General features: G+C 45.8%; 1 protein-coding gene across 6 annotated transcripts in view; it reads left to right on the top strand.

Moving 5' to 3' along the window:
- PRICKLE2 (prickle planar cell polarity protein 2) overlaps positions 1–12,922 on the top strand; it is a 418,427-nt gene extending 405,505 nt beyond the window's left edge. For all 6 annotated transcript variants that reach the window (XM_066244420.1, XM_066244419.1, XM_066244422.1 and 3 more), the window contains one exon: positions 6,902–12,922. In XM_066244420.1, coding sequence (XP_066100517.1) covers positions 6,902–7,776 — 875 coding nt within the window. In that variant the 3' untranslated portion in view covers positions 7,777–12,922. The remainder of the gene's footprint in view (positions 1–6,901) is intronic.
- Positions 12,923–13,395: the final 473 nt, after the last annotated feature.

Here is a 13,395-nt window from a genome sequence, read left to right on the forward strand (position 1 = left end):
TTGGAGGCACAAATTATTTTAACCATGGTTCATCACCGGTGAATATTGCCATGTGTGGCCCTGTGTGGGTCATGTTGCTCAGATTCATTCATTCACATAAGCACGTGTTCTCCAGGTAGCTCTTCTGCCTTGCTAACTGGGTATAAAATTCCTGAGCCATAGAGCATGTACTGGGGATGATTAGGCCCTGCGTACTTTCTTCCAGCATCGTGAACCCAAGGTACAGAGACGGGCCTCGCAAGCAGGAGCCAGACCTGCCCTTTGGAGCTTGCAGGCTAGGCAGGTAGATGGAAAGGAAATCGATACTCTATGTATGTATTACAATTGCGGTGAATCTCAAAAAGGAAAAGCACATTTTTCCTCATCTAAATTTTTTTTTAACTTATTTATTCATTTTTAGAGAGGAGAGAAAGAGGGAGAGAGAGGAGAGAGAGACAGAGAGAGAAGGGGGAAGGAGCTGGAAGCATCAACTCCCATATGTGCCTTGACCAGGCAAGCCTAGGGTTTTGAACCGGCAACCTCAGCATTTCCAGGTCGACGCTTTATCCACTGCGCCACCACAGGTCAGGCAGTTAATTTCCTCATCTAATAGTCACTACAGCTTTCAAGTTCAGATACTGTTGTTATGCCCACTTTACAGATGCTTCTCAAGAGGTTCAAAGGTTGCCCCAAGTTACCCAGCCAGGAAGCAGCTCTCCGTTGATAGAGAGCTTCCTGTCCCTAGAGAGGTTTATCAGATTGAAGTGTGAACTGTGATACTACAGTTTCATCTTGGGGACATGGAAGCTGCTAGTTTAAACAGATCTCCAGAGCTATGATGAATGAGACAAAGCATATTTTGTAGATTAAGGAGGTAATTATAAGTCACGTGTTCTTCAACTTTAATTGAAGGAGCCCCAGATGGTGGTCTAGTATAATGAGCTACCAGAGACAGTGAGGTTGGCCGGAGCTGCTTTGGTGGTTTTGTTTCTCATGCTTGGCATTCCACCCATCTGAATACAGTCAGTGGTTCTTTAAATCTAGCCCACTCCAGGTCAGAGGGTGGTGGCATTCTGCTGGCTATGGGTAGTGTAAGGCTTCATTTATGTCAACTCTTCAAATATTTACTGAGCACCAGTGGGGTGGGGTGTCAGTCACTGTCCCTGCCATGAGAATGCAGTGAACAAGGCCCACTTCCCACGGGCATTCATTCTACTACAAACTTACATTAAGGAAGGTGGGGGCCTGCCAACAGGTCACATACTATTGTAGAGTGACTGGTTGGTGGGGGATCAACTTTGCTACTTTAGAAAGAGCCATCTGAGCCTGACCTGTGGTGGCGTGGTGGATAAAGTGTCAACCTGGAATGCTGAGGTCGCTGGTTGGAAACCCTGGTCAAGGCTCATATGGGAGTTGATGCTTCCTGCTCCTCCCTGCTGCTCTCTCTCTCTTTCTCCCTACTCTCTAAAAATGAATTTAAAAAGTTAGAAAAAGCCGTCCGAGCAGGCATGATGTTTATGAGAATGATGCTTATGAGAGGGCCTTAATGCAAAGGGAAGAGTTTGCCGAAGGGGCCGGAGTGAGCTTGCTGGTACCCTATGGAAAAGGGGGAGCGAAGGGGCCGGAGTGAGCTTGCTGGTACCCGATGGAAAAGGGGGAGCGAAGGGGCCGGAGTGAGCTTGCTGGTACCCGATGGAAAAGGGGGAGCGAAGGGGCCGGAGTGAGCTTGCTGGTACCCGATGGAAAAGGGGGAGCGAAGGGGCCGGAGTGAGCTTGCTGGTACCTGATGGAAAAGGGGGGAGCGAAGGGGCCGGAGTGAGCTTGCTGGTACCTGATGGAAAAGGGGGAGTGTGAGTAAGGTGGGGAGGAGGGGGCAGGGGACACCATTTAGCCTGTGACTGTGGAGAAACAGAGTACCTTGAGTTCTGCATAAGGACTCTGGATTTTGCCAATAATGAAATTCAGCATAGAGCCAGCCTACACAATTATTGCTTATCTATAGGCCATTTTATCCATGGCCTGTATGCAGGAAACCCTGATAAAAATCTGAGTTAATAAATGAGAACATAGACATCTCTCCTGTCTGGAGTGAGCAGGTAGAATTTCTGTTCCCCTCCACACCCTCCTGGGGGGGCTCAGGCTTAGGCACTACTATTTCTGTCCCCCACACACACACCCTCCTGGGGGGGCTCAGGCTTAGGCACTACTATTTCTGTCCCCCCACACACACACCCTCCTGGGGGGGCTCAGGCTTAGGCACTACTATTTCTGTCCCCCCCACACCCTCCTGGGGGGGCTCAGGCTTAGGCACTACTATTTCTGTCCCCCCCACACCCTCCTGGGGGGCTCAGGCTTAGGCACTACTATTTCTGTCCCCCCACACACACACCCTCCTGGGGGGGCTCAGGCTTAGGCACTACTATTTCTGTCCCCCCCACACCCTCCTGGGGGGGCTCAGGCTTAGGCACTACTATTTCTGTCCCCCCACACCCTCCTGGGGGGCTCAGGCTTAGGCACTACTATTTCTGTCCCCCCACACACACACCCTCCTGGGGGGGCTCAGGCTTAGGCACTACTATTTCTGTCCCCCACACACCCTCCTGGGGGGGCTCAGGCATAGGCACTACTATTTCCCACACACACACACCCTCCTGGGGGGGCTCAGGCATAGGCACTACTATTTCTGTCCTCCCCACACACACCCTCCTGGGGGGGCTCAGGCATAGGCATTACTATTTCTGTCCCCCCCACACACACCCTCCTGGGGGGGCTCAGGCTTAGGCACTACTATTTCTGTCCCCCCACACACACACCCTCCTGGGGGGGCTCAGGCTTAGGCACTACTATTTCTGTCCCCCCACACACACATCCTCCTGGGGGGGCTCCAGCTTAGGCACTACTATTTCTGTCCCCCCCACACACACCCTCCTGGGGGGGCTCAGGCTTAGGCACTACTATATCTGTCCCCCCACACACACACCCTCCTGGGGGGGCTCAGGCTTAGGCACTACTATTTCTGTCCCCCCCACACACACCCTCCTGGGGGGGCTCAGGCTTAGGCACTACTGGGAGTAACACTGCACTTGAGCAACAGGCCTCTTGTCCTTCCAAATGTCTTTCTCTTTGGGGGGAGAGGAAGGAAGGGTTACGAGGCACCGCAGAGGAGAGGGCAAGACCCCTCCCAGTGGGGCTGACACAGCTCTTCACCATCACCTCCTTAGGGACGCATGAATCTCTTCTCGCAGATGCTTAACCTCAGCGCTTCTGAAAGACAGGTTCAGGAAAACAGCACATCTGGGAATGTCTAGTGTTTGCTAGATTGACAATGCTGACCCTCATTCCACTTGAGCCATGAGTAGACAGCTAGCTGGGCAAAGATTATTGCACCCACGTGCACTGCTTTTGCTTCTACAAATGATTTTTGAAGTTTTCCCCCACCTTCCTAAATTCCATCTGCTCAAACTACTCATTTATCATCTCAGGTCACTACTACGCCTCTCTGCCTTCAGGTTGGGGCCATTCTAGGAGCAATTCGGCTGCTCTAAACCAGCCATTAGGATGTGAATATCAGAGCTCAGCAGCATGGGAAGCAGAGGTTGGAGGACTCAACTCCTTTTGCCCTGACAATGATCTCAGTAATGAAATAAAAATATATACCAGTAGCATATATGACTGGACCACGAGTGTGTCAGAATATGGAACTTTCTTCACAAGCATCTCCTAATTTAAATATGGCCCTTAAATGAGAACATTGCTTTATATTTACACCATTGTATTGAACTATAACTTACATAAGGTAAAGCAAACATGTTAAAATTACACCTCAGGGGAATCTTACATATACCTATCCTTTTGTAACCATCTCCCAGATCTAAATACAGGGCACTGACTGTGCCTGAGGGGTTTCCCTTGTCTGTCCCCAGTATTCTGGCCTTTGTCACCATAGCTAGCCTTCACCTGTTCTTAAACTTCATATAAACAGAATCATACAGCATGTCGTCTTGTATGTCTGAACATTTTCTGTGGGATTCATCTATGTTGTTGGGCATAGGTATTCATTCTATTGATGCTTAGTATCTCTTTATATCATAGTTTCTTCATTGTGGCATTATCGACACTTTGAGCTGGCTAATTCTTTCTTGTGGGGACTGGACTGTGCAGTGTAGAATATTCCACAGCTTCTTTCTGGCTTCTGCCTACTAAGAGCTAGTAGCACCTCCCTAACCCCTGTAATTTCCCCTGCAATGGAAAACCACTGTATCATATAAATATAGAACAATTTTTAAGAAACTTAATTTGGAAACAATTTCCAACTTAGTGAAAAGTTACAAAAAGTGTAAGAAATAATACAATGTACTCTTTAGCTAGATTCACCTATTGTTAACATTTCGCCCCATTTTATCATTTTCTCTCTGTTGCTCACATACACACCTACACACAACTTATTTCTCAACAGTTTGAGACAAGTTGCATTCACCATGGCCATTTACCACCATGTACTTTCACACGTATTTCCCAATGATAACAATCTTTCCAAACACTAGCATATTAATTAACCACAGCAAATATAGCATATTACATTTATCAATTGCCCATGCCCCGATTTTAACAATTGATCAACACTTATCCTTTATAGCATTTATATTCGCTCCAGAGCAGGCTCCAGTCCGGGACTAGGAGTTGTATATGTTTGCCCTGGTTTTATATTCGCTCCAGAGCAGGCTCTAGTCCGGGACCAGGAGTTGTATATGTTTGCCCTGGTTCTCTAGTACCCTTCAGTCTAGAGAGTCTTCTTATCTTGTGTAATATTGAAGTTTTTTAAGAATACAATCTTTTCTTAATAAAATATTCCTCATTTGCGGGTTTGTCTAATCTTTCCTCCTCAAGACATTCAAGAAATGTATCCTTGACTAGAAGACGAAGCCATAGTGTGTCCTCAGAACATCCTGTCCAGGGGCACGTGTAGTCCAGTTGCCCCTCATCAATGATGCTAAGTTTGATCCCCACTGTATAGTTATTAAATTTTCCCTTACAGCTAAGAAGCAATATGTGGGGAAACAATATCATGCTAATGTTCTGCTCCCCCCGCTAATATGACCCCCAGAATTTAGCGTATTTTGACTCTTGCATGAACCGATCTTGACCTACGATGGTTACAAATCCAGCACTCCATCTGGACTGTGACCAATTCTGCACCCACTCTGAGTGATCTACTATATACAAGAGCCCACTCACCTCCCCATTTATTTATTGTTGTATTTATCTGTTATCAATATAGACTCAGAAATTTCTACTTTTTCAGTAGCTTATAAATCAGCACTGTTTTAAATAATGTAATGCTCAAATTGCTCAGCTTGGGCTAATGGGAACCCCTTGAAATTGGGCCTTGTGTTCTTCTGACAAATTCCCATCACTTTTTATTTTTAACACTTCCTTACTTTTTGGCATAACCAGATGTTCCAGGCCTAACCCTTCTCCTATACTAGAGTCAGCTATTTCTCCAAGGAGAACTAGTTCCTTTTAATGGGGAAGGGAAGGAAGGACCACTATCTATCCTTTTACCTGTTAATTAACATTTGAATTGTTTCTTGTTCTGGGCCATTGTAAAGAAAGCTTCTCTGAATACCCTTGGACATTTTGGGGGGTCTATGAACTGATTTCTGTTGAGTATATAATCAGAAGTGGTAAAGGAAAGTAATAGAATCTCCACTGTGGTTATATACCCAACAGAAATGAGTAAGTCCATAAAAGACACATATGCAAAGCAGATTTTTCATAATTCATCTGTGTGTGTGCACTTATCTTTAGTAATATTGATAAGTTGTTTTTCAAAGTGCTCATAATATTATTTATCAGGGGAGTGGAAGTAAGTTGTTGGCTCCAGTAGGTGGGAAGAGTAATCAGTGGCAGGGGTCATAATGGGCCATAGTGATCCAAAGATATGTCTGCTACCAGAAATGGCAAAATTGCTGATCCTTTCAATGGATAGATAATGAGAGAAATGATGAGAATTTGCCACCTGGTCCACTCTTAAGCTTTGTTTTTGAGTGCTGCTTTAAGATGGGCAAAATGGAGGTGACTAAAGTCAGGAATCACCCTCAGCCTTCAAAATGGTTTTAATCTCAGTGACACCAGTGGCAGCACTTTGGGCATACAGGTCCATTGCGAGGGCACCTGCTGTGAGAAAGCATTAGGGTCACTGCTTTGTTTGTAAAAGGGCCTGGGGGGGAGGAATGCCCCCAGAGTCCCACTCACATCTGGCTTCTGGAGTGAGAAGCCCCTTTAGAGCCCTGAAACAGGCCTTTACTAAGTAGTCAGTGAGAATAAACATCCCTCTGTCTACACTCAGGGAGTCACTTGGTTTTAGGGCATGTGAGATGGGGGCTGATGGACAGCAGGCAGATCAGGAAACTCCTGAAAGCTAACAGGGGAGTGAACTGGTCCAGTATCATGGGACAAGATTCTAGGCTCAGTTTTGTCAGGAAGTGCTTGGGCATGACCCCACCTCTTTAGCTCAAAGATTCCTCTCCACAATCCCTATCCTAGGTAGCATATAGTATATCACTAGAATCCAAGAGGTAATTGAAGCACTTTGTAGAGTGAAATTCTAAACAGAGGAAACATCCTTTGCCAGATGCACAGTGGGCTTTAGTAATTTTGATGTACCTTTGGAGGAATGGCTAACTGGTAAAATTCATGCCTGTGGACACCGTTTTAGCCAGATGCCTCTTTCGGTGGACACTTCCCCTGTGGAGCCCCCTACACACTTTCTGAGCGAGTCTTTGTGCAGTGTCCAACTGTACAACCCTACACAGTGCCCCTGAATAGATGGATGACCGTTCAGATGACCAGCAGTGACAGTGACCCTCATTGCTGCACACTTATTATTAACCTCCAGTGGCCTCTCCTCTCTCCCTCACAGGCCTCTCCACCGACGGTGGTGCCAAGCGCCAGGAGCACCTCTCCCGGTTTTCCATGCCTGACCTCAGCAAAGACTCTGGCATGAATGTCTCCGAGAAGCTGAGCAACATGGGCACCCTCAACTCGTCCATGCAGTTCCGCAGCGCAGAGTCTGTGCGCAGCCTGCTCTCGGCCCAGCAGTACCAGGAGATGGAGGGAAACCTCCACCAGCTCGGCAACCCCATTGGGTACAGGGACCTGCAGTCTCGCGGCAGGATGCACCAGAGCTTTGATTTTGACGCAGGCGTAGGGAGCAGCAAGCTGCCGGGGCAGGAGGGCGTGAGGATCCAGCCCATGAGCGAACGCACGCGGAGAAGGAGCACCTCCCGCGAAGACACCCGCCGCTTCCGGCCCCACCGGTCCCGGCGGTCCCGGCGCTCTCGCTCGGACAACGCCCTGCATCTGGCCAGTGAGCGCGAGGCCATCACTCATTTGAAAGAAAGGCCCCCGCTCCGAGCTAGGGAGGACTATGACCAATTCATGCGCCAGCGGAGCTTCCAGGAGAGCCTGGGCCAAGGGTCCCGGAGGGACCTATATGGCCAGTGCCCCAGGACTGTGTCGGACCTGGCTTTGCAGAATGCCTTTGGGGAGCGATGGGGACCCTACTTCACCGAGTACGATTGGTGTTCCACCTGCTCTTCCTCCTCCGAGTCTGACAATGAGGGCTACTTCCTAGGAGAACCAATCCCACAGCCAGCCCGCCTGCGATACGTCACAAGCGATGAGCTTCTGCACAAATACAGCTCTTACGGCCTCCCCAAGTCATCCACGTTAGGTGGCAGGGAACAGTTGCACAACAGGAAAAGACAAAAGAGCAAAAACTGTATTATTTCTTAATCTGATCAGGGTCAAGAAATGGGGGAAGAAGGGAGCTAAGAATGTAAATTCAGAAACTTGCACTGTTTTAAATTTGAAAGCGCTTTTCGGGGTGGTTCCCAGGGAAGAAGGGACCTGCTCTCAGTTGATGAAGGCAAGGTTACAGATTGACTCGGTCAGTAGTCACAGTTCTCAGCATGTTGAATATTATTTGCACATTTCACTTTGGAAACGCTCTAGACTCTGTGGAGGCCGGGGAGCCCCTCCCTCCCGTCAGTGTGTTGAGTTGCCACTCATAAGGTGGCAAGTTGCTTCCTGCTCGCTTGTATCCTCTCTGGTTCTCTTACTTTTAGGACCCTTTTCCAGTAAGTAATTTGTTTATTAGCCAGGACCCAAGACTAAGTTATTTACACGTCCATTGTAAATGCAATGTAAATGAGAGTTCTGATAAAATATTTTTGTATTTTGTAATATCAAAGGAACTTCTGTATCGTAGGACTCGGTGAAGAGCCACATGCACAGCCAGCATCGTCTTTGAGTAGTATTCAGAGTGGCCCAGGACTACATCCTTTTTTCTTTTTCTATACAAATTTGTTACATGTCAGTGAGACTTCCTTCAAAGGAGTTTACTCAATTTGGCTTTTTGTGGATAAAAAAATTTAACTATTAAACCCAAAGCATTTTATGCTCTATTCCATCTTAAGGGGCCGTCCTTAAGTCCACTCCCACTCTCAGTACAGTCTATTCTCTACAAAGTGGTTGTCGTTTTATTAATAGCACACATACTTTTGGCAATTAAAGAAACCAATCAGTGTCAGTCAAGTTCCATGGGAAGCGCCATCCCTGCTGGGAACATTAAGTTGCTCACTACTGCCCTCTCCCTTGGGGAAAATACCGTGACTGTGAGTGGTGCTGTTGTGTGATGTCAGCATGACGTTGTTTTGAATGTGGCATTATTTTATGGTGCTCATGTTTCCTGGATTGCTTTATCTGCTTTCCTTTACCAAGGCAGATGGAACAGCTGCCTTGGCCTGACAACCGGTTGTCCTCAGTGCAAATGAACTTAAGCATTAGGAATTCAGGGACCAAAAGGTTCTGATGGGGTTCCCGGAGTGATGGAGAGTTATAGATTGTATGTTCTGCATGGAGAAGGAATAAGGTGATTTGAAAACAGAAAGCAGGTCAAGGGTAGAACTGAAGGAGAATATGAAGGAAGGTCAGGGTGAAGAAGAATTTCTGGAAATGAAGTAGAGGAGAGGTGGCAACCGCCTTGAGTAGCCACCAGTGGTTGTGGAAATAATTCCATTTCACACACTCCCTAATCAGAGTATCTGGGTTCTCCAGAAAGACTGAGCTGCTCAGGAGGGTTCAGTGTGATAGTCTTGAAGAACAAATGTTGAAAGGAGGATTTCCATTTTGAACTTTGGGGGCTGTTGTTCAGATAGAAAACGGGCTCAAAAGTGAGTTTGCTTAAAGAAGACATTTAACGGTTGTGTTGTTTATAGTAAAACTTCCTCCCTTGCTTCAGTTAAAAATGAAGCGCTTACTTTTTCTTCCATTCTCCCTCTTCCTTGTAATGGATTGTGGCAATTGAAATAACCCATCGCAGGACCCACCTTTTGTGAGATGTGCTGTCCTTGTGCTACTCAGTGAATCTCAGTGGCCATCTGCTGTGGTGAGGTGAGCGTGGTCTCTTATCAGTGTAGTAGTTAATATTTTCTAGTATTTCTATGGAGAGAATGTGAAAAGTGGCTTTTCAGACACCATGCTAAGTGGGTCTGGAGAAGGAAAGGCTGTACAAGATGTGGAAACAGTGCTCCATTCAGGATATATTAAAATAATTTGCTTTTCAGGTATTAATATGACATTTGTCATTGTCACTGATTTTTTAAAAAAGCAATGCAAATGTTGGTTGTGGCTTTTTTCCGCATGCTATCTTCATATCTAAATGCTTCATTAATTATCCGAGCCTCTGGAGAATTAACTCCATTACCTTTGTATAGTAAGTTTGTAAACTGCTTGGCAAACTGATTTTAAGAAAAAATGTGCAACACCACATGACCAAAGTGGCAGGTTTCTGGTAGAAATTGGGCAAGTCCAATTTGGAGTTTTGAGTTCCTTGATTGATGAGAATAAAAAAGCATTTGGAAAAGGAAAAAGAGAAAAAAGTAGATGAGTTCACCTAGCAACACACTGAAAACAGTGTCTGTCCTCTGTGGCCCGGAATCAATGAGAGGAATTCTCCTAGTGACATTGCTTTCTAATTCTGTCCTTTTCAGAGTGCCCCTTGCATTTCCCAGCTGAGGTTTTAACCCCATCAGCAGAAAGAAGAAGGTGGCCTAGAAACTGACACATAACTATGTCCGCAGGGATTGGAGGAAGAGCAATTTGAGATCTAGTTGCCCAGGGAGCACGCAGCAGCCAAACTGGTCCGAGTTTGAGATGTCATGGATACAAGCCTCAGGGTCAGACTGTCTATAGGCAAGATCCCCGCCATCGAGTCTAAGACTGCAGAGGTCTTCCCACTCCACATGCAGCCGAGCGCTTGACAGAGTGTTGATGCAGGATGGTGAAACCCTCACCATGATGATGGGCCTCCAGGTGAATGCCCCAGAGAGATCAGGGTGTCATTGTACTGGGAATTCCACCTGTTACATGACATCCACCTTACACATGACATCCCTGAATTCCATTCCCCAAAATCTAATGCATTCTTTTCTGAGGCAAGAACTTGGGGCCCTTACCTGATTTCTCCATCATAACCACTAGCTCTTGGTCAGTTTTGCTGTGAGTGAGGCCTGCAGTCACCTCTTCTTAGATCATCATTTCATTGTCAATAGACTAGTCTTATACAAGTCTATGGACTTGTCCCAGTTTCCCTCTGCTCTAATGCCTTAGAGTTTTGTTTGTTTTTCTACCTCTCCTCACAGCAGTCCTCTTCTTGTCTCTTGGTTAACACTGCAGCTGTAGAGTTCAGTTCGTGTCCTATTTGCTGCTCAATTCAGCAGCATCAGAACTGGCTCTTTCCCAAGAGTTGTCATTGACAGCATCCTGAATGGCCCTGCCAATACACACCACCCTTGATACTGTGAATAGGTTTCTTAGCAGGCTGGTGGCATCGAGCATGGCATTCAGATATCCTTCCTTCCGTTGTCTAGTTCTGGGATCTCTACCGAGTGTGAAGGTGAATGAGCTGAGCAAAACCAGACTGCGCTTCTTGGTTCTGCATGCATTCAAAGGGGGAGAATCCCTAGTGTTGGTTATTTGACAGCTTCTTTTTATATTCATCCTGTGTTCTCTAGCCCTTCCTTTCTGCCCTCAGCCATCCCAGTGACCATGCAGTTTTGTATTTCTAATACAGGGCCTGCAGGCAGCTCTTTCTCACCCTCTTTCCCATTCTACAGGATGCTCCTGCACACAACAGGACAGTGTTTTCTTCTCCTGCAGCAGCTTGCTGCTTCTTGGATACCACTGGCAATGGCTGAGCTCAGGTGCGGCCTCTGATGGCATATGCGTAGCATGTACTCTGCAACCTGGGCAGATATAACCATGCGTAACTGTGGACTTTCCAAGAACACAGATATAGCCTCAAAAATCTGGCGGCACTCTGGCCAGTCAGAACTGGTTGATCAAAATTGATCTTATTTATCTGATAGCAAATCTTATTTCTAAACTGATTCGTATTTGTCTTTCCACTGTGGGCTCTTTCACTATTGGCCAAAAATAGTACACCAGCCACTTAGGAAGCATCATTCATAAATAATGGTGAGACGCCAATTCCCGTGTCCCCAGATGGTGGATGCTAACGGGAGCTGACTTCTTTAGACTAAATGAAGACAAATGTCTTTGGCCTCCTTTTCCCTTCTCATGTTCTTAGCCAATTATTATAGGCAGCCTTTGTCCTTTTGCAGAGGTCAGATAAGAGTCCATCTTATTCTTTGGCTAATCCCCCTTTCCAACAAGAAATAACACAGATATTTAAATGCCAAGGAGAAGTGCTTTTTGTGTATTTCTGTCTAAGAGAAATCAGATGCTAACACGTAAGAAGGAGAATCTATGAAAAGGAAAGTGGAAGATGGCCAGCAATCTGAATATTTCATGCCCGACGAGTTGCTCTTAGCAACTGTTTATCACCTTCAGGGCTTTGAAATGGGCTCTGAACAGCATTCCAGGTGCAGGACTCAGCCAAGCCTCTGCTGACTTAGAAGGCTGTTTCACCCTGCCTTTTGAGGTATACATACTTCTCTAAGCACTAGAGACATAGAAATTAAGAGTTTTGCCTTGCCTCTAGTGGTTGGTCCCTCTGGAACCTAGCAGACACCAAAGCTTGTTTGGCCACTTGGAAGCAGTCACCAAGGTTAGTATCAAGACAAGATTTGATTCTTTTTCCATTTTCTCATAGTAGTAGCCCAGTCAGCACAAGACTCATAAAACTTGACTCACTGTTGGGAGCTATACTATTTTATAGGCTGACTTCCTGCTGACAAAACTAGTTTTCCTCGAAGGGAATGAAAATAAGGGGGGAAAATACACATAGTGTTAGAAAAACATTTATATAATTTTGATAAGATGAATCCATAGAATAGGAAAAGAAAATTGTCTTATCTATCCTGAAGGTTTTCTGAACATCTCTTCACCCTCCTGGGCATCTGACTATTGATCTTCAATAGTCACTGACCAGGCTTTTGCAAAATTTTCAGAGAGAGATACTCACCAGTAAGGTCTGTTCTCAAGCCTTTCTGGTGATTTGCATATTTACCCATAAAGCATTTTGGTTCTATTTATAGAGCCTGACTTAATACTCTGTGCCTATGAGTCCTCCATTTTCCTTGGCAAATTAGGACTTTGGCAGTTGCTCTCTCCTAGGCACATTCTTTCCTGCTCAGGATTGCTTTGCCCATCTCTTTTAATTCCAAATGCATAAATAAAACCTCAGAGGGCCCAAGACGCTGAGGCGGGCCAGAGTCTGTTATGTGTTGAGCGTCAAGCTGTTTGTTAAGAAGGTCTGAAACAGGCCTTTGGTGTAGGCTCTGCCAGAGACTGTTGTGAACACTTTGCTTGAGACCCGTGCTCTTAGCAACTGTTTATCAACTGTAAAATGGATATGATGTTTTACTGATGTCTGTAAACTTCCAATAAAAGTTGAATAAAAGAAATGTTGCCATTCCTCCCTCATGCTGCAGATTTTTGCCAGTCTTTGCTTTTGAGCATCTCAACAGAAGAGGGCCACACATGTCAGGGGTGAGATTTACTGTGAAAGAAAGGTGAACATGATTATTGACATCATAATTTCTCAACCTCAGCATTATTGACATTCAGGCCACTTCATTCTCTGTGGCAGAGTGCCGTCCTGTGCTCTGTAGAACATTTAATAACATCTCTGACCTGTACCCACTAGATGCCAGTAGCACCCCTCCTCCTGTGTTGTGACAACCAGAAGTGTCTCCATACATCACACCTATCAGGATGATTTACTATAAAAACAAAAACTAGAAAATAACAAGTGTGGGTGAGGATGGGGAAAAATGGGAATCCTTGTGCACTTTTAGTGGGAATGTAAAATGGTACAGCCTTTGTAGAAAACGGTGGTAGTTCGTCAAAAATTTTAAATAGAATTACCATATGATCCAACAATTCTCC

Source organism: Saccopteryx bilineata, chromosome 10 (assembly GCF_036850765.1).
Source record: "Saccopteryx bilineata isolate mSacBil1 chromosome 10, mSacBil1_pri_phased_curated, whole genome shotgun sequence".
NCBI lineage: Eukaryota > Metazoa > Chordata > Mammalia > Chiroptera > Emballonuridae > Saccopteryx > Saccopteryx bilineata.